This window comes from Solanum lycopersicum, chromosome 7 (assembly GCF_036512215.1).
Source record: "Solanum lycopersicum chromosome 7, SLM_r2.1".
NCBI classification, from domain to species: Eukaryota; Viridiplantae; Streptophyta; class Magnoliopsida; order Solanales; family Solanaceae; genus Solanum; species Solanum lycopersicum.
Genome location: NC_090806.1, coordinates 67319954 through 67340375, shown reverse-complemented (window position 1 = coordinate 67340375; position 20422 = coordinate 67319954). Strand labels below are relative to the sequence as shown.

General features: G+C 35.1%; 3 protein-coding genes across 3 annotated transcripts; 2 read left to right on the top strand and 1 right to left on the bottom strand.

The window, feature by feature from the left end:
* Positions 1 to 1017: 1017 nt before the first annotated feature.
* Positions 1018 to 5542, bottom strand: LOC101251203 (ribokinase). Its single transcript, XM_004244254.4, has 6 exons — positions 4766 to 5542; positions 3190 to 3375; positions 2523 to 2718; positions 2142 to 2279; positions 1487 to 1536; positions 1018 to 1389 (listed from the first exon to the last, which is right to left on the bottom strand). Exons 1-4 carry the CDS (start codon positions 5477 to 5479, stop codon positions 2188 to 2190), a joined length of 1188 nt encoding a protein of 395 aa, XP_004244302.1. The 5' UTR covers positions 5480 to 5542; the 3' UTR covers positions 1018 to 1389; positions 1487 to 1536; positions 2142 to 2187.
* A 1931-nt stretch (positions 5543 to 7473) lies between these two features.
* On the top strand, positions 7474 to 10332 carry LOC101251797 (peptide methionine sulfoxide reductase B1, chloroplastic). Its single transcript, XM_004244256.5, has 5 exons — positions 7474 to 7672; positions 8417 to 8528; positions 9631 to 9696; positions 9786 to 9983; positions 10072 to 10332. The coding sequence occupies exons 1-5, from the start codon at positions 7498 to 7500 to the stop codon at positions 10097 to 10099; spliced, it is 579 nt and encodes a 192-aa protein (XP_004244304.3). The 5' UTR covers positions 7474 to 7497; the 3' UTR covers positions 10100 to 10332.
* A 577-nt stretch (positions 10333 to 10909) lies between these two features.
* On the top strand, positions 10910 to 19807 carry LOC101252101 (SH2 domain-containing protein A). Its single transcript, XM_004244257.5, has 12 exons — positions 10910 to 11225; positions 12145 to 12321; positions 12989 to 13195; positions 13276 to 13365; positions 14619 to 14696; positions 14786 to 14950; positions 15503 to 15865; positions 16870 to 17153; positions 18008 to 18170; positions 18870 to 19219; positions 19378 to 19455; positions 19534 to 19807. The coding sequence occupies exons 1-12, from the start codon at positions 11088 to 11090 to the stop codon at positions 19550 to 19552; spliced, it is 2112 nt and encodes a 703-aa protein (XP_004244305.2). The 5' UTR covers positions 10910 to 11087; the 3' UTR covers positions 19553 to 19807.
* Positions 19808 to 20422: the final 615 nt, after the last annotated feature.

Below are 20422 nucleotides of genomic sequence, written 5' to 3'. Positions count from 1 at the left end.
TATTACTCGAAACAATAATTAATGTGGAGTATTTTAAAATGACTGAGAATATTTTTACCTATCTAATTTATTACAGGATTAACAATAATTTTATATATATAATTTTAACTCAATCATTGTTATGTATTTAGGCTTTTCATTATTTTTTTCTAGTTTTATTTATCACAATATAATTGCATAAAACGTGACAAAAAGATGACCACTATTTTACTGTCAAAAAAAAAAAAACAACCAAAAATACCGCGTATTACTTTTTCTTTTTTCTAGTAAAATTTGAAAAATTCTTATATGATAATACATTTACATAAATTATAATGGGTCATAGGGACTACATAATTTAAAATTGTAGTCAACAGAAATACTTGAAAAATGTTCTTGGACAATTTTTTTTATATATAAAAAAAAAACCTGAGAATTGAGATGGAGAAATAAGTGTTCATATAATTCCAAGTCCAGAAGGTCCTCATCTTTTGCAAGAGTTGATAGTTTGGACTTTCTTTTCACTCGTCGTTAAGAACAAATAAACAGTTCTATACACAAAGCATCTCACATTAACAAGTCCGAAAATGATCGAGTCTCACGAAGAAGTGCATAAGTTGTTTTATAAGCTAAATCATTTGCATTTGTCCTTTTATGAAATATCATGAAAACAGAACCAACAGTTAAATCCATCACTCTTTGTTTCTGCATTATTGAATGGCTTAGGTAAGGAACTAAAAAATTTAGGTTAGGTATAGAATTTTGGTTGTAATTATTAAGTTTTTGGTAACCAAAAAGTGTATGGATATAGATAGTTTGAATTTAAACTATCTGCACCTAATGTTGTAAAGGTCGTAATATTTACCAGCATCAGATATTTACGATAAATCAATAGATACGTGATATGTGTTTAACACAACTATTACTTAACCATGATCAGTTAAACATATATATATTTTCACTTCATGCAATCAAACTTGAAAATGACAATACAAAAAAACAAAGCACAAGAATACTAGCAAAACTAATAAGTAAATCTGTCAGAAACATGAGGCTCATATCATTCAAGTTTTTCAAAGCTGGCAATTTTTCCAGCAACAATCAGTAGCGATCCATCGTTAACGAAAATACTGTGCATCTGCTGCTTCATTAGTTTCCTGGCACACAGGACTAGCTATGCTAACCAACTTCCTGGAGTTAGTTATCAGCTGAGATGACAGAAGCACAAGAAAAAATAATTTATCGAAAACTATGCTACACCAGAAGTTCTTCGGAAAAAAGAGAGAGCTAGAGTAAGTAATCATTTCAGAGCTGTATCTTCAATCCCAAATTTAACAAGCGGATAGCATCATCAGCAAAATATGCAGATTAGTGCTACTTCCCGAAGTTAACAAGTGCTCCACGGCAGTCCTGAAGTATATTGGATGCACAAGTATGGTGGTTTAGAAGATGGGAAGTCGAAAAAGTTTTACCAAAAGAAAAGAGCAAATCGATAGTATTTGCTCACCTCTTCATGAAAATCAAGAGTCCGGAACTTCAACTCATCAACCTGAGAACCTTCATGTCAAGAAATAAAGGAATTTTTTCACCAACGCGAAGCAATAGTGTTTCAATAACCAGAAACTGGAACTTGATTGAACCACATACAGCAGAGGCATATTTGAGGGAAGAGGGACATTCAAATTTCATTACTATCACAGTTTATAACAAAGTCAGATTTGGTTTGTTGTTCATCTTTCATCTACATTCTAATTTTTGGTTTCAAAATATTTGGGAAACCTATGTATATGCCGAGATTGTGAAGACAACATTATCTTATTATGTATTCCTCCATTTCAGCTTGTTTGTTTGGTTTTGATTTGAACGTACCAAATTGACCTTTAATCTTATGGTCTTAAACATGTTATGTGGGAAGTTAGAATCAAAGAGTTGCAAAAAAAGAAGACATTTTTTCTTGATACGGATTAGAAAAGGAATGTAAGACAAACAAATTGAAATGAAGGGAGTAATTGTCAACTGGAACTTCATCTAGATACCCTTGAGTCCACTCTCGTTCCCTTTTTCGTAGGAGACTGTCCTTTTGAACAGTTTTTTTTTCCTCCTATGATTAAGGTAAAGCACCAACTAATATAATCCGAAGTTCTGAATATTTAGAACAGTACCTCTTATTTTTTTGTACAAGGAGATGATAAAGGAAACTCCAAGTCTTCAAGCTGACTGAAGAAGATTGAACACTGCTCTCTTTTCAGGCATGCTTGGAATGGCTCCTTTCACTTGAACACATAGAGAAGCGGCTGCAGCTGTAAATGCACAAGCCTTTATTAGATAGGTAACTACAACAACAACATACCCAATATGATCCCACGAGTGAGGTCTGGGGAAGGTGACATGTACGCAGACCTCATCCTACCTTTGTGCGATAGAGAGGTTGTCTCTGATAGACCCTCAGCTCAAGAAAAAAGCTTAACGAAACATGTTTGAAGAAAAAATATAAGACTAATGAAGCTGAAACCAAAATTGGGAGAAAGCACCAGCATGCTTACCAGCAAATCTCAAACATTCCTCTTTAGATTTACCCTCCACTAGGGCCACTGCAAAAGCAGCTGTAAAAGTGTCACCAGCTCCTGTTGTATCAATGACTTTTGCAGCTTTAATAATGGGTTGCCGCAAGGGTTCCTCTCCTTTGGTGAAAAGAGCAGATCCATTGGCCCCAAGCTTAACAAGGACCTGGTTAACTCCCTGGGAAACAAAAGAGCGTGGAAACATCATTCCACAAAATCAAATTGATATAGTGACAAATTTACAGATATCTATTGTAATTTGTGACACCCCAAACATTGAGCAAGAAATCAGGAAAAGTAGCTAAATCTAACTAGGAATGTCCTACTAGGTCGGTGGACCAAACCAGAGTCCCACAAACAACACTGCATTAATCCATCATATTTATATGGAGAAGCAAAGCCATCACCAGACATTTATGACTCACCAAGCAAAAGTCTGTCAGGACCACTACATTTTGCAAAATCAATAGGGCAGGTAACTATAACAAATCAAAAGGGACTTTTAGACTCAGAACCCGAAAATGTAACTCAGATAGTTATTTTGGGTCACGGATACAGTCTAAATCAAGTGAAATGCTGCAAGCATATGTCCTGAATTTAGGATGCAAACTTTAGAAAAAATGAATAAACAGGTACGTGAAAAACAGACCATGTCATAGCACTGTTCCACTGCATTGCTGATTTGTTCGAAATTTCCAGTTGGCATTTTTGTTATTCTAGCCAGCTCAGTTTCATTCGGGCTGAAAATCTCAACACAACGAAGAAGTTCTAGAGGGATTGGAGAGTCTGCTCCACCAGCATCTAGAATAACTGGAACACCTGCATTCCTGGCAGCCTGAAGATACCAAGATGTTTAAAGAAGCAATCAGCCAAAGACACTTGACATCTTCATGACACATGTGGGACACACACACTCATGAAAACACACACACAAATATACTTCCTTCATTTCAATAAACGAAAATGATTGATTAGACATGAAGCTCAAGATAGTAATTGCCTTGTGTATTATTTTAGTAGTGGAAGAAAAATTAAAACTGTTTTTGGAAAGTTAGTCTGATAGAGAAAATATCACCACCACAGATTGAGATTCAAACAGCTAATGAGTTTGGATTCGTGTAGTATAAAGTAAGTAATACATCAATGGAATGGTATTTTGGAATGTCAAAAAATGAAAAGAAAGTCAGAAAAATCAATGGAAGTAAGTTCTCTCCAATTTTATGTAAAATAAGGCATTTTCCTTCTCAGAGCGCGAAACTCACAATTACGACTGGGTAAGCTGATCTGAAAGTGACCTTAATCATCCAAGTATACATTAGAAAAGATATCCAAGGCGAATTTTAATTTACCACAAGAAAAAGGAGGGTGGGGAAAATACATTATTATGATCTACCTTCTTTTTTTTTGCATCGCCATCTCCTTTTACGCTTAGTATACTAGCGGAAGACATCTCAGGATCCCCTAATAGTACACTAGTGACTCACTCGAGTACCTCTTAGAAGCATATTTTTGTATAGGGTCCATGTCTCTGCTTCTTACAGTAACAACTCCCTAATTGATCGCCCCTTAATCACTACTACTGTAAGTAACTACTGCAATGATGCTGGCTACTACTGTAATGATGCTGGACCAAGCCAGCACGATGCTCTTTGTACTGCTTCACACTTTACTTAATAACTTAATATAATCTAATACCTTTCTTTACTTACGTATGATAACAGTTCCTCAAAAGGAGAAACCTAAGTCCTTAGTTTCAGCAAAAACATAAAAACAAGATAGCTTAAAAGAAATACTGGAACAATGAGAAAATATAAATATTGTTAAGATATGAAATGTGTGCCTAACTCAACCCCAAAAGCAAGCTCTTGAGGGAGTACTGCCCAGGTCCATATAAGCAAACCATCCGTCCGTTCACCAACCAATGTGGGGTTGTAACACATTCTAACACCCCATTCACATCCAGGCCAGGTTGAAACGTGGACCGGGTTTCCCAATTTTGGTATCGGTCTTTACACTGGGCCTAACTTGATACCATGTAAAGCTATAGCACCCGACTGGCATTGTCAAACTACGTATTAGCAAACCATCATTCCATTCCCCAATCAATGAGGACTACCAACCCTAACATATTCGATTCTAAGTTAAACAAATCCACACACAAATTGAATTTCGCTTAGACGAATATAGCTATCGAAAAATCAAAAATATAACCAAAAAGCTCAAACCTTTGCAACTTGGATGTTAACAAAATCTGGAATTTCCCTTTGGAGCAACACAATCCCTGCACTTCTCACAATCTCCAAATCCTCATATGACAATTCTTCAGGCCAGCAAGACATGTTTGCACCACCAACAATAATAATTGAATTCTCCCCATCAGACTGAAGCATCACCACAGCATTTCCAGTTGGAGCATTAGCAACAGTAGTAAGGTGATCCACACAAACCCCACCACTCTCTAAAGCTTCAGTAATCAATCTCCCATGAGCATCTTCACCAACTTGACCAATAAAAAAAGTTGGATAATCAAGCTTTCCACCACAAACAGCTTGATTAGCCCCCTTTCCACCAGCCAATGTTTGACCTGTTTTAGCTGAAATTGTTTCCCCTTCTTTTGGTAACCTATCAATCTCCACATAGATATCTGCATTGGCTGATCCAACTACAACCAATGGAGGCTTTGATTCTTTCAAGATTGGCTGATTTTGGTTCTCTGAAGCAAAACAAGAGATGGGTTTCACTTTTCTTGATATGGGGTTGTTGTTTTTGCCATTAAATTGAACTGGGTGACTGTAAAGATTGAAACTTTCTGGGTTTTTGAGGTTGTTTTGGGCTGTTGGGTGCCAGTATTTTGATTGTAAAGGTGTTGCTAGACCTTTCATGTTTTCTACAGTATCCCTCTTTTCTTCTTCAAAATTTTGCTTTGGCGTTTGAGTCATTGATAAAGACGCCACATGTAACAACACAATATTTTATTGTAACATGTAACCTATTTTAAGGACACAACTTAAGACTTATCCAATTTATTATATAGTCAATTTGCTTACTATTTGGATAAAATTTATGGAAAACTACTTAATTATTATAAATGTTTTTATTATGTTTATTAATTCTTCCTATCATTTGAAATAATTAGATAATACCTCACTAATTAATAATTTTATATCAAATTTGAAATTAGATACGCTCAAATATATGACTTTTTGCTATCAGATATAACTCAGAAACACAATACATAAGGAAAGAGGCAATTGAGAGAGGAGACGTGAGAGATGTGAGCGAGATAGGAAGGAGACTAAATAGAGACAATGTATCTCAAATTCATGTGAATCACAGTAGATACATCTATTCTGAATACAAGATACAATTAATGACATTTTGAAATATAAATACATGGAGAGAGAGGCGAGAGAGTCAGTATATCCCAAATAAATGTGAATCACATTGGGATACAATGTATCTGAAATAAATTTTACTCCCTCCGTGCCATTTTATATGAGGTAGTTTGACCTGACACGGAGTTTAAGAAAAAGAGGAAGACTTTTAAAATTTGTAGTCCAAAATGAATAATAAAATTTTGTGTGGCTGTAAATCATTTCATTAAGGGTAAAATAAACATTTTTATAGCCAAATAATTATTTATTATAGAAATGTGTTATTCTTTTTTGAACTGATTAAAAAGGAAAGCAAATCACATAAATAGGAACAGAGAATGTAATAAATTTTGACCTCCATATATCTAAGGTACATGTTATTAATACGCGCAAGATACATGTATCTTACGTCGAAATCTAACACAATTGGTAATATTAGATCCTAAATTAACGAAATTTATGTAATTTTCCGTTAATTCCAACTTATAGCTAATATGTATTACTAATAAGGACAATAAAGTATCTAACATTTGCTTAAAACAAAATAACTTTAATTGCAAAAACAATAATTAAAGAGTGGCTACCGCTTAAACACCACCGTACAAAATGGCTATAACATATAAACCTTTACCGTCAGAGGACTTGAGGCCCAATTAAGTACTAAAGCTTGTGGCCCAAGCCCAGTATTTTTAGCAAGGCAAAGCCCATTAAAGAAATTTTCAGTTAACGTGGTTATCTATAAGCCTCAATTAAGGCCAACTGAAAGAACATCACTACTCAAAATCAGGCATATTCAGCTACACTCGACTTCACGATCAAAAGCTGGTCATAACCAGTAAGATTTTAGATAAATATAACGTTTCGTAAATAAGTAAATTCTCTTTATAACGTATGAATTTTTAAATAAAGTGATCGCACATAGTATTAAAGGTTATACTTTTAAAGTATCTTTCACTCAATTGATTAAAAAATAAGATATTTATTTTTGATAGTCATTTTTTCCATGATTATCATTATAAAAAACATAAAACTATCTCGAAGTAGTTAGGAAGAACACGAAGAAACAAAAACTACCTAAATGAAAAACTCGGTTAAGACATAATACATAAACATGACCCTCACTTGGATTCAACGGATAACTCTGCCCTCCAACTCTGAGTTTATACAAGCAGACACTTAAAATTGTATAAAATTGAACAAGTAGGCACACGTGTCCTATATGACATATTACACGTAAAATGTCATGTTGGACACACAATTGCCACGTAGAGTGCCATGTAAGACGAACGCTTTTATTTGCTTAATTTTATACAAGTTTAAGTGTTCTTTTGTGCACACTCAAAGCTAAAAGCCATAGTTGTTAGCTGACGTTAAGTTAAAATCATTTTATGTATTATGCTTAAAATAAATACATGTTTATAATTTGTAATTTAAATACATAGTAGATCATACAAATTTGAACGGTTTAAGATGATGAAACCACCATCTTTTCCATGTACTTGCGAAGCATGGGAATTTTCCTCTACGAATACTAGAAAATGCCAGCATTTTCGTATTCAAGAATCAGTTTTAAGCATATATCCATGGCTTCTCGAACCATACAAATCTCCTCTTTCAGCTCAGGATTGAACTTTTTATCGAAACCCCAATTGGGATTAAACAGCAAGCCAACTTTTGGAGGATTCAAAAGCAAAATTTCAGTCTCAATTCGTGCAATGGGCTCCTCAGCTTCTTCTTCCAAATCCGATAGTGTTCAAGGTCACCTTTTTCTCTCTTCTAGTATAATTTGTATGAATAGAGAATCACTTTTCCGTTTTTGTTTGAATGCTCCAATTTATTGCGTTTCAGACTCCGCTTGTCAGATTATACCGAATATGATGTTGTTGTGTTGTTAGTTTATAGGTTTTGGATTATAGAAACACATAACTCAGATATGTTACTTATATACATATTAAGTGGGTTTTTTTCAATATAATTACGGGTTTGAGCTAAAGCTATTGGGTTCTGTCAATGGTAGCTCAGCTTACATTGTAGTGAAAATTGGAATATGAAAGAAATTTAAAGGTTCAGTCTTTAGTTTTTACGTTCTGAGCTTGTTGTTTCTCTTATGAAATTTGTACAAAGTTGTTATGGAGATTGATAGAATTACGTGTATTCATGCTAGTGGGAAGTAGCAGCCACTGTTGTAGAATAATCAAGAACCATTATAAAAGAATTTTGGGTTATGTGCCTCTTGCGCAATCAATCACTTTGTGAGCTAGCTTTGGGGTTGAATTATGCCCAAAGGTCTGTATTCGTATCAGTGTGACAATGTACAAGTTGATTTTACAAAGATGTAAGAATAAGAAACTGCTGAGGCTGATTGTGTTTTTGAGTAATAGTCTCAAAATGGTTTGGCATAAAAATAAGCTTTGGAAAGCATATTTGTCTATTCATCTTATGGGATGTTGCTGAAATAGTTAAAGCAGGGACCATACATAAAAAATGAACATCATTGTGCAGGGGGCAGTAAAATGGATTATAGCTCTATAAGCGACGAGGAGTGGAAGAAGAAGCTTACAAATGAACAATTTTATATTACACGGCAAAAGGGTACAGAACGGGCATTCACTGGGTATGATCTTTTTCCATTCATCTTTATTTTTTATGCTGGAGACTGGAGAGGATCTTTTGTCGTTTGATTGTCAGTAAATTCATTAATAATAGGATGCTCTCTCGAGGAACCATTAGTATTCAAATATTGGTGAGTAGTCTGATGCTTACTGTTGTATTGCTGATTGATCAAATGTTAGCATATACATTTGAGGAGGACACGGCTGGTTAATTTAAGAGTTGGATTTTAGAAGGAAAAGTTAGATTACTTGGGGTATGTAGATTGCGGCAAATTTTTTGAGGGTTCCATTTATAAACTCAATGATTTAGGGGAAACAGTAGACTTCTATACACCAAAACGCAAAAAGAAGGAGAAGTATTTAGAGGGAATGTGTATATTTGGTCCTCATCAGAATACGATATTTAAAGTTTCTACAACAATCTTGGCCGTCCAGTTTCAGCTACCTGTGGCAACCATCACAATGCCTCTTAGATCTTTTACAAATGCACCCTACTTTAACCTTCAGATTTCCTATTGTCTTGTAATAATCTGTGTCAAATGCTGGACCACTAAACATACTGCTTGTTATTTTACATGTGTCAGAGAGAGGAAGACACGGGGAGGTTGTCAGCAACTCAGCATATTGGGTACTGGGTTCTGTATTTCTTTGATCCTACTTAAAAGCAAGAACTAGGAACTAGATGATCTTTTAGGGGTTGTTGGGTAAAGTGTATAAGAATAATCTAAATAGAGTGTATTAGTAATGCTTGCATTAATGCTAGATGATAATAGTCTATGCTAAATTTGAGAATCTTCCCCAAAACCGATTCAGCTCTAAATTCAGAATTTATCTCTAAATGCCCAAGGATCATTAACACAGACATGATGTGGTATACTGGTACGTCTCCAGACGTTATGCATGCAAACAAGTTTCTAACTTTTATCAAATTGTAGACAATATTAATTATGGATATCCCATGATTGCATTGCTTATATATGTAGTAGTCTAGTAGATGTAGTTTCATTGATTGCTTAGTACCCTCCCATTGGGATGGTAAATATGGTGCTATAAATTTTTCGCTGCTGCCTGTTTTACCGATCTCTTCATTGTTCTTGTTTCCAGGGAGTACTGGAACAGTAAGACCCCTGGAACATATCACTGCATTTGCTGCGATACTCCTTTATTTGAGTATGTATTCTCCTTATATTTGATTATTACTCAACCTTTCTTAATACTTTTGACATGTGAAACCTGAAATTCGATATTGCTTGTTGCAGATCTTCTACCAAATTTGATAGTGGAACCGGATGGCCATCGTACTACCAGCCCATAGACAACAATGTGAAGTCAAAGATGGACTTGTCTATCATTTTCATGCCTCGTCAAGAAGTTCTATGTGCAGCTTGCGATGCTCATCTTGGGCATGTATTTGATGATGGCCCTCCGCCTACTGGAAAGCGTTACTGCATCAATAGGTACATTACTTTACTTCCTTTACTACAGTCTATGCTCATTCTCAGTTGCTCCATTTATATGAGATTGAAACCTAGCTTATACGTGCAGCGCTTCCCTGAAATTGAAGCCAAAGTAGAGCTGTGCTGTGTAGAATACCAAAGGTTATTGATTCCTCAAGAAATGCAAGATATCAAGCTGCAGAATTATTCATATGCACGAATAATGTTGCTTCTAAAGTTTCAATCGAACTTTGAGAGAGTTTCTTCTCTGTGATGTTGTTAAAGTTCATATGTTCACATATACATAATATATAAGTTGGTCAAATGTACTCATTTTTAGCCTACTATACGTAGATATTTTACCTGTTTATACTCTGCGTACAGTCTATCCTCTTCATATCTCATTATCTTGTGATTGTACCCTAAGTTTCGATGCTGCAACAATATACACCAAGTCAAATATGATTCATAACTATATGATTATATATATACCAATAATTTTTTTAGCTTTATTGTAAATTATTTGTGAATTTTTTATTATGAAATGCTTTTCGATTTTCAAGTTTCAAAACACTTTGTCCCCAAAAAGCTTAACATCCTCAAAATGTAAATAATATTTTACTATATCACCTCTAATTATTTTTATCATGTTACTACTCACTAAGGAATGAATATAAATGATAAATTATCTACTAGCTTTCTAAACAAAACAAGTAAATATAACCGTCTATTTTTTTTTATAGTATCATTAACAAGTAAAAATGAATAGATACTTAGAAAAAAATTTATGAAATAAAATTGAAAAAAAGGAAGATTTTGGCGTCCACTTCAACTTTGAAAAAAAATAATCCTCTTTAAAATTGTACGTTTCACATTTTTATTTGTCAATATTCAAACATACACAAGTCCGAGTTACAGAGGATTGTAGCCAAATACTTCAATTTGGGGGGAACTGTAAAGACTAGAACCTGAACTGCCGATGACACTACCAAACCGTTAATTAACAGCCGTCAAGAAAAACCGACGCAGCCATTGTCGCCGTTGAGTCCCAAAGATTAAAGATCGTTTTTTTCTACGATTTTGTGCTTGTGGGTGTTTTTTTTTTTTTTGAAAAAGGGGTTTTCTATGGGTGTTCAAGATTACAGCTTTTTGAGAGATCTTCAAGTGGAATTCAAAAATTATGAAGTAACAAACAAGTTCTCTTTGTGTTTCTGGTTATACTTGAATGAACCCTCAACTTTACCCTCTACAATCCTTTACCAGGTTTTCCTTTTCTTTTTTTTCTCACTGAAAAAATGCTGTTTTTACAGTTCTTTTTGAGTAGTTATGTGTATTTGCTGCTTCATTTTGTCTAACTAGTTAGTGTATGACTGTTGGAATGAGATGGGGTTTTTGGTATTCCTTTGGTTTAACATTCTTATGGTGGTGACATTCTTTTTGCTGATTTAGGTTACACTGCTGTAGAAAGAATTTTAGAATGCTTTGTCATGCTTTCTTTACCTCTTTGATATGCTTTTCCTTGAGCTGGGGTATATGATAAACAGCCTCTCTACCTTCCGAGGTAGGGGTAAGGTGTGCGTACATTCTATCGTCTACAGACCTCACTTGTGGGATGGGATTGGATTGGATTGGATATGCTGTTGTTGTTGATGTCTTGTGGAAACATATTTACTTTTTAGATCGTCCATGGTTTAGGCATTGGCGATTTGCAAATTGTTTCTTCAGGCTAGTGTGAATTGTTCATGTTCTTTTGTTTTTGCTTTTATGGATATGTTTTTCTTTATTGTGCAGATACCCTCCTAAGTTCAGTTTGTTTGGTAGTTTGCAACTTAACAAAGTCTTTTTTTTTTGTGTGTGTCTTCTGGATTACCTTACTGTTTTTATTTAAGCCTATATTCTATTCATTATTACTTTGTGTGCCTGCTTTAGCTCTTGATGTTTGGTAATTGAATCTGTGACCACATATAGCTATCTGCAAATCATGCTTTTCTACTAAAGAACAGATTTTTTGAGAGTTGCAACTACTCACGATGAAGACATAAACCTAGCCATACCTCGTATGGTCAAGGAAAAGGCTTTTGAATCTTTATGATCACTACATTGAATATGTTGTGCAAGATATAATTGTGTCCTTTGCACCATTTTCCTTTGATATGGTTGATGATGTTTGTTAATTATGCAGGAGCATCCAGATGTCACATCCCATGCTCCTTTCCTGTTACTTGATGACAGGAAGAAAATTTTACTTTTCCCTTCACTAATTTCAAGCCATTCAAATATTACTTCCTGGAGAGAAGTTGCACATGCAATTTCTGAAAGTGAATTTCCTACCAAGAAATGGGTTCATGTTGGATGTGAGGTAAATAACTTGAACTCGCCCTAGTTCCTGTAATTACATTCGTAGCACTTGATGTGTGTTTTGCAATTTATACACTCTTAACCTTGTTGTGTTACTACTTTCTTACTCCACCATGCCCATTGTTACCTTCTACAGTTGTTTTTTTGCTCATTGTCACTATATTAGATATATTGATTTTGTCGTTAAGTTTTCTCTGGAAAAGCAAATTTTAACACAAGAATACGGAAACTAAAAGACTGGCCTACACCTAGTTGCTTTTCACTTTGTCAAGTGAAGTTTTTCTGCCCAAAAGTTAGCAAAGCCGGATTAATGTGAAACTCATTATCCAATAGCTCCATGACTCATCTGCTTCACTGGTTTCCGTCCAACATACTAGACTAGTGACATCAGTATGCTTGTTCTGACAGCACAAACTAGGCCAGAATTAGTATAATTACTGGTGTGACATAATGTTTAAGAAAAAATTGAATGTAATTCACAAACGAGATCTTATAAGAAGTTCCTTGATATGGAACAAAGGTAATACACTAATTGAATCATCATGTAAATCTATCACCAGTCCAAAGATCTCATAAGGTTGTTATCTGCTCTTCTCTGACAGCCAGATTCTTGGTGACTGTCTTGTTTCATGGCTGTTTAAGCAACACTTATTAGTGGAGTATTTCAGGTCACACAAGATCTTTTGCACCTCTACTTTGATGGGAAGATTGTAGGTGAGAAGTGTTTGACTTCCTCACTTAGTAATGATATGGGATCAGACAATTCTAGAATATCTTTGACTTGCATTAGTGGAAAGAATTCTCAGCTGGATGGTTATGTCCACAGTTCAGAGCTCTTTCCTATGCTATCAACTATAGAAAATCACTATGTTAAGGTAAGCAGAATTGTCATTTATTTTTGCGAAGATTGTCTCTACTCATGTATTTACTAGTTTCTGCTATGTGCACCTATCAGGACCCTCCAGTACAACTATCTATTGATAGTTCAAGCGCCTATGAAATTGAAGAAGACAGTGATGGTGTTTGGAGCATTGTTGGTGGAAAGGTAAAAAATATATACTGCTTCGAAATATATAGGGAGAAATATCCAGGGGCTCTGGAAACAGATCAAATCTTGACAAATTACTTGGACACAAATCAGTATACTAAGAAACATTATAAAAAATTGATCCCTGCTTCCCTGTACGAACTTCTAGCTCTGTATTGTGAATAATCTTCCCAAGATCGAGTACTGTTACTTTAGAATGTGTTGAACATCTGTGTTACTCCTCAATTTTTTCATGCATCTTCTATTTAAAGTTGATTTTTAAGTGATGAGGTCAAATCTAGGCGGTGAAAGCTAGCTACATTATATCAAATCCACATGACTCGAAGTCTTTGATAGACATCCTAATGTCATTGGCAACAGTTGAATATTCAAGATCAACAATGGTTTACTTTGATATTTTACTAGCAATAAAAGCATACTTCAGAATTTCTTGTAACACTAATTCTTCTTGTTTCTCCTCATTTGTTCTGCAAAAGGTGAAATGTGTGGGTTTTGCGAGGTTTCTGCAAATATTTTCTGTAGATTTGCTTATTGTCCATACAGCAAAGTCCTTCAGAAATGACAGCAGAGTAGGTTGAACTATGGAAAAAATTGCAAAATTTCCGCATTTCTTTTGTGGAACACGAGGCAGAGAACGAGGGAGAGAACCAGCAGAACTTGCATTGCGAAACTGCTAATCTTAAATGTTAAAATCTTCAAGGGTTGTCCATGAAGATCTGACATCTCTTTAGAACTTGGAGAATTGTGGGACCTGTATTGCTATGCAATATGTCATATAACTTTGCATTATATTGAGAGCGACTTTGTAATTTTATGAGCTGTTGCACAGTGACATGTACAATTGTTGGTAGAGCTCATTATCTGCTCATCGTTTTTCCTAATGTTTTTTCATTTTTATTTCACGAGGGACTATTTGACTAGGCAGAAAAATAGTTATCCTCGAAATGCACATTTATGCCTATTTGATTAGGCAGTTCTTCTTATATGAGGTAATAATGCAGAATTTATTAAAGTGAGACTGATCCAAGCACACTATCCTTCAAAGGTAATTAGTGTGCTGGTTAAGTAGGGTGAGAAAGCACAGAGAGAGAGAGAGAGAGAATATTCTGAGATGAACATGGTGAAAAGCTGTTGTAAAATTGATGCTCTCATAAAGATTAAAATAGAAAGAGGGAGTTTCCTGAAGCATTTATGTCTTTATGTTATCTGATACGAGTTCTTTTACTCCTCTAACTATTTGTTTAAAGCAGGCCTCCTGTCGGAGAAACTTTGATATAGATGTGACACTGATGGATAACTTTAGCCGCCCCATGACTGAAGAAGCGGAGGTTTGTCATTTATTTGTCTATATAAAAAATTAAGTGAAGTCTGTAAGTTGCTGCAACTGTTCTTATTGATATATGTTATGCTTCCAAAGGTTGTTGCTTCGCTTGTGTACTCTGATGATAATACACTGGTTGAGAAGCCAGTTGATGCTGATGCAGCCCTTCTTACAAGTTATGATGGAATTGAATATGCTTCTTCTGATAGACCAAGCAAAGTAATTAGTGGACGTGCTTCCTTTAAGCTCAAGATATCTCAGGTACTGGATAGTTGTATCTCTTCTTTTAGTACCTGTAAGACAAAGTGGACAGAAGTGTTTGTTGATTGCAATCTTGAACTAGAGAATACTTGCTTTGGAGAAGGTATATTTATTAACACAATCTCTACTTGCGAAAAAGGTATGTGTAACAAGGCAAATACTGTCAGTGCTTGTTCCTTTTACCATCGAGTTATTTTACATGATCATAGATGTTGCAAATTTAACATTGAATTCTGCCAATCTGTGTCACCACAGTTAGAATGATAATATTTACTGGATGAGCACCTCAATATGGATATATTATGCCTCATAAAAATCATCCTAGTTTATAATCTGTGAACTTGACTACTTGTGGAGCGTTTTGTGTAGCTGGTCAAACGCAAAGACCATTACAACATTAAGTAGAGTGCATTGTTGTAGTTCACTTATACCTGTAAATTGACGAGAGTTATGCTTGGAGATGAATAAACATACTAATGCTATCTGATTACTTAGATAATGCTTCTTTCTATTAAATCCATTTAGAAAATTGACCTTCTGTCTCAATTGCAGCTTTCATCCAAGTGCGATAACAGGCTGTTCCGCATTAGGTTTGACATTCCAAGACTGGGTAAATATCCTTTCCTTGAGGTATTTTCCAGACCAATACGGTGTATTTCTCGGAATCGCAGCACGCGGGCGACCTCTCTAATGTTGAAGAAATCATCTTTGGGGATCCATTTGCTAAATGGATCTCAATCTCCTGTGTTGGACGATGGATCTTATGATCGTCCCTGTATTGTACGTGAAGCAAAACAAAGTCCATCATCAAAACGGGTCAAATTAGGACAAGAGAAACTATGTGCAAATTTTAAGGATGATTTTGTGCTGAAGCAAGCTAACGGTGGTTCAAGATCTCATTCCTGGACCTCTGAGGTATTTTTAACATCTGCCTTGTCATATTATTTTATAGCAGGTCGTGATAGATATGGTAGTGACACTATTGCTTAGATCACGTAACAAAGAGTATATGTTTATGAATGCTGCACCTTGTATAACTAACTTTTTTTAAAAAATTCAAATTTCCAGCTTTATTGATATAAAAAGGGAAAAACAATTACATCACTCATTTGGGCCTAGTGCCCAAATCCAAGTTCAAACAAAACGATAAGTAAAATAGGGCCATATAACTACCTTACTTGTTAAGTGGGTGAATAAGGTTGAATGTATAAGTCATTGCTGGTTTTGAAAATGAAGTTTCTTCTTGTCATCAAATTTTTGTCCTCTGCATTATTAAAAGCCATCGTCTCTTAAGTGATGAAGCGATGCAAAGCAGGGGTTAATTGGTTCTTAGGTGAGGTCATGCTCTTCAGAGAACTGTGCCCTTCAAACCATGATGCACAAAGTGATCCAAATGAGAAATGTTCGGTTTTTGAATCTTAACTGTGAGGAATTAGATTAACATTGCCAATTTGTCATTATTGTATATTGGATGTTATCCTTAGTTTCTAACTGTAATTTGGTTATTACAGTGTCAAATTCATATATGTATGGTGTTTAATATTTTCCGTAAACCGTGCAATTCACTCATTTACCTGGTTGCTTTTTCAGGCATTCACTTCTAGAAACACTGCTACTTCTGTTTACTTCTCTTAATACCACTCAGTCTTCTCGGGAGTGTTTTCTAAAACTTCTTATTTGGCAATAAGTTTTTCCTATTATGCATGTCATCACTCAAGGGACTGTGATCTCGAATAATGTTTTTACTACCTGCATTTCTCTTTAATATTTATTGGTGGTGCACGATCATCATCATGATTATTCTTCTTTTCATTGTATCCTATACCCTTTTTTAATCCTTAAAATCTTTTCTTGTTGACAACTTCTTATACCCGACCTTGTTGTTATCATCACTCTCACTAAACATGCATTGAAAATAGGATAACCATGCACATCAGAACTCTTTGGTGGCAAGACCAGTGAGCCATGGTGGGGCAGAAAATTTCTCCTCTGATTCAGAGAACAGTGAAACTACGAACTCGCCCGTTGATGACTTGCCAAATAACAGAGATCCGATTTCGGATATGGTTGTTTTTAAATACTGTCTCGCTGATCTCAACGAGAGGCGTCTTCTTCTCAAGGAAATGGCAATGACTGCTAAAGAAGAAGAACTTGCAACCTTTGCCGAGAGAGTCTCTTTATTCTCTGGATGTTCACACCACAGGTATATTTTTTTATATTGTTGCATTTTGAGGTGTCTTTGAATGGTTATATTAACAGCATCTAGTTCTTAGGGCCACGTTTGGCATTTATTCCCTTCTTTCAGAGTTACGCTGTTATTTCATTAAAGTTCTGAAAGAACGAAATATGTATAGAGCATATGCATGTGCAAGCAAAAAAACTTTTGCGATTTATCTCATGGCAGAAAATTAGAAGTTTTTTTTGTGTGTTATGGTTTATGTCATTTTCCTTTATATTTGTCCCCTGTGGCCCTGACTCCTGAGCTTTTAAAATTGCATACTCTTTGGAAGAAAACAAGTAACATATGAAAACGTAAAAAAATAGGATATTTGGAAGGGTAATACCAAAATGATATTGACATCCAATAAGTAAAAGATCGTCATAAATGTGCTGCTTCTGAGAAAATTAAGTCGAGAGAAAAATGACTAGCACAAGGCGTAGCTGTTTTCCCAAGTTTTTTCCTCATTAGTTCATGTCTTCATGAGGTTTAGAATCATGTGTTCTTAAATGACTAATATATAAGTAAACGTTATTTCTGAAAAGCAAAAATATTATCTCTAACATCACAAATATGATCAACTATCAATTTAGGATGAAAGGATTGCTTATATCATGGTCGGGATAAAAACATGTGCACTTGCAATATGCTTCTAGGGAAAATTTGAACTATTGGAATTAATACATTGATTTTAAATTTATGGATCAGGGTTAAATTGACACACAGTTCAATAGGATATAAACAAAATGTACATGTCTTGGTTTCAGTTTTCATTTTATTGTTGTCATCACTATTTGGTGACCTTGTATGCTGTTGTCTGAATCACATTACCTTTTTAGGCATCAAATATCAATTTCAAAGAGGCTGATAGAAGAGGGAATTAACTGTTGGAACTTAATATCCAACTATAACCACCATGTCCTCTGGGAGAATTTGGTGTCTGGGCTTCAAGAGCATTTCCTGAAGATGACATTTGGTCGTATCAGATCTCTAACTCATCAGGTTCTCTTTTTTCTCTTTAAACTGGTAGGAAGTCTGAAAGAATACTTCAAAAAGGGCTATTTAGAAGTTAGTGTGTTCTCTGAGGTTCCAAATCCACTTACTCACCAAATTCGGAACTATATTCCTTTTTTTAACTTGCAATGTCAATTGTGTTTGGGAAGGTTTGGTGGATTTTTTCTGCAGAAGACTAGATTAAGTAAAAGGGAAAGTGAAAGGGAAAGAGAAACATCCCTTTTTGCCGGAGGGATTAATTATCTGTCTTAGAGAATTTGTGAAATTCTCATTTTTCTATTTTGATGTCATTTTTCGTTGGGATGTGATAATTTTGGGCAGCGTGAAGGGCCAATATTGCATATTAAGGGTATGGCCAATGCATAGTGGGTGCAAACCATGGAGACCAGGATTCAAAATTCCAATAGAAACAAAAAATTCACTGAATCAGATTCTTCTTCTTCTTCTGATGATGTATTGTAAAAAAAAAAGCAAAAAAAAAAAAAAAATAGAAACAAAAAAACACTAGGTTAGGTGGGGGCGTGGGGCAGAATCACCTTACTTGTGTTGGTGGGAGGTAGCAAGTATCCGGTGGAATAGTTGAGTTGTATGAAAGCTGGCCTTTTGACAATTCCAAAACTGTTTTGACAATATTACAACTCTGAAAATTATTTGCTTCTCTTGCTGATGAATTCGTCCAACTTGCAGGATTTCAACCTCCTGAGGAGAGTCTCTGGTTGTCAAGATCTAGTGTCTCAAGACAACTTTGAAAAGTTGTGGTGTTGGCTGTACCCAGTAGCTTTTACATTGTCACAGCAATGTATTTCTTCATTGTGGGGTTCAACATCACCCGTGTGGATCGAAGGGTTCATTACCAAGGAAGAAGCAGAATCTTCACTTACAATTCTGGGAGCTCTTCAAGAACCAGGTACTTATATACTGCGATTTCCTACATCAAGGAGCTGGCCCCACCCTGACGCTGGTAACTTGGTCGTCACTTATGTTGGAAGTGACTACACCATTCACCACAGGCTTATATCCCTCGAGTCCATTTACAGGTAAATGTACTATGTTCTTCTTGTTCTCTTTCTTAACCTTTCACCTATTTCCATTGCATTGTAAGATTTTCCCCGTGGAAGAAAGTTTGGGAACATGTAGACATACAGAGTTGATCTCAGCATCACTAAGAGGGTCCTTTTTCTATTGTCCATTGTAGTTCTGGGGTCAAGGGAACGACGATAAGGCCAATTCAAGACATGCTGCTTGAACAGCCTGAGCTCAGGCGACTCGGAAGGCAAGATTTCTAACTCTTTTGATCATCCATTCATCCAGCTTACTCTTTAAATAATTGTTAGAAACCTTCAAACTGCAGGATTGTGAGAAGCTTGTAGGTCACTCAAGATTTATACTTGTATAGCCATATCAGAGAAATGACAAAAATGAAGTGTTCAAAGGAGAAAGAGAAACTAAGAGGGGGGGATGTTGTTTTATCCTTTGTATATATGAATGTCTGAGCAATTTGTGATCGTAAACATTGTAATAGATTTTTTTAAACTTGTGACAGTTCCTGCAAACTTCCTTCTGCTTGACTGGATATTGAAAACGCAACAACATATCGAGTGTAGTCGTAAAAATAACTTCAAATAGTGGCATTGATTTGTTCGTGTGAACAACCCTCAACTACAAAAATATTAAATTCAACTACGTACCTAATTTAACAGTTAAACACACCCCAAAGTAAAAAAGATGTGCTTTTTTCTTTTCTTTTTTAAAAAAAGTTGCTTGTTTTTCACAAGATTCATGAGGCAGTTTAAAAAAGAGTATTAATAGCGTGTAAACAAACATTTTCAAATCTTTGTAATGTTGATAATATTCCCAACATCCACATAATTGTAAAACGACAGCTGCTGCCATATTAATGAGACAGCAAATAATATGTCAATTTTAAACAATAATAAGAGTATTAAATAGTCTGATATGTAAGTGTAGAAGAGTTGATTATGCAAATGTTAAAAGGCCATCATTTAGTTTTTGTTTTTAATAGTTCTACAAATATAGCCCTATGTTTGTTCATATATTGCTCAACGTTACAAAACCAAACATTAAAGTCTCATCTAACTTACAAAATTTTACACTATAGTTACATTTTCTCATAAGAACTTTACTCTTGATCGATGAAAATTTCACGCGAAGAAGGATAGAGAGACGGATCTATTATTTTATTTATATTTTTTCTAAAAATATAGAGTAACTTTCTCAAA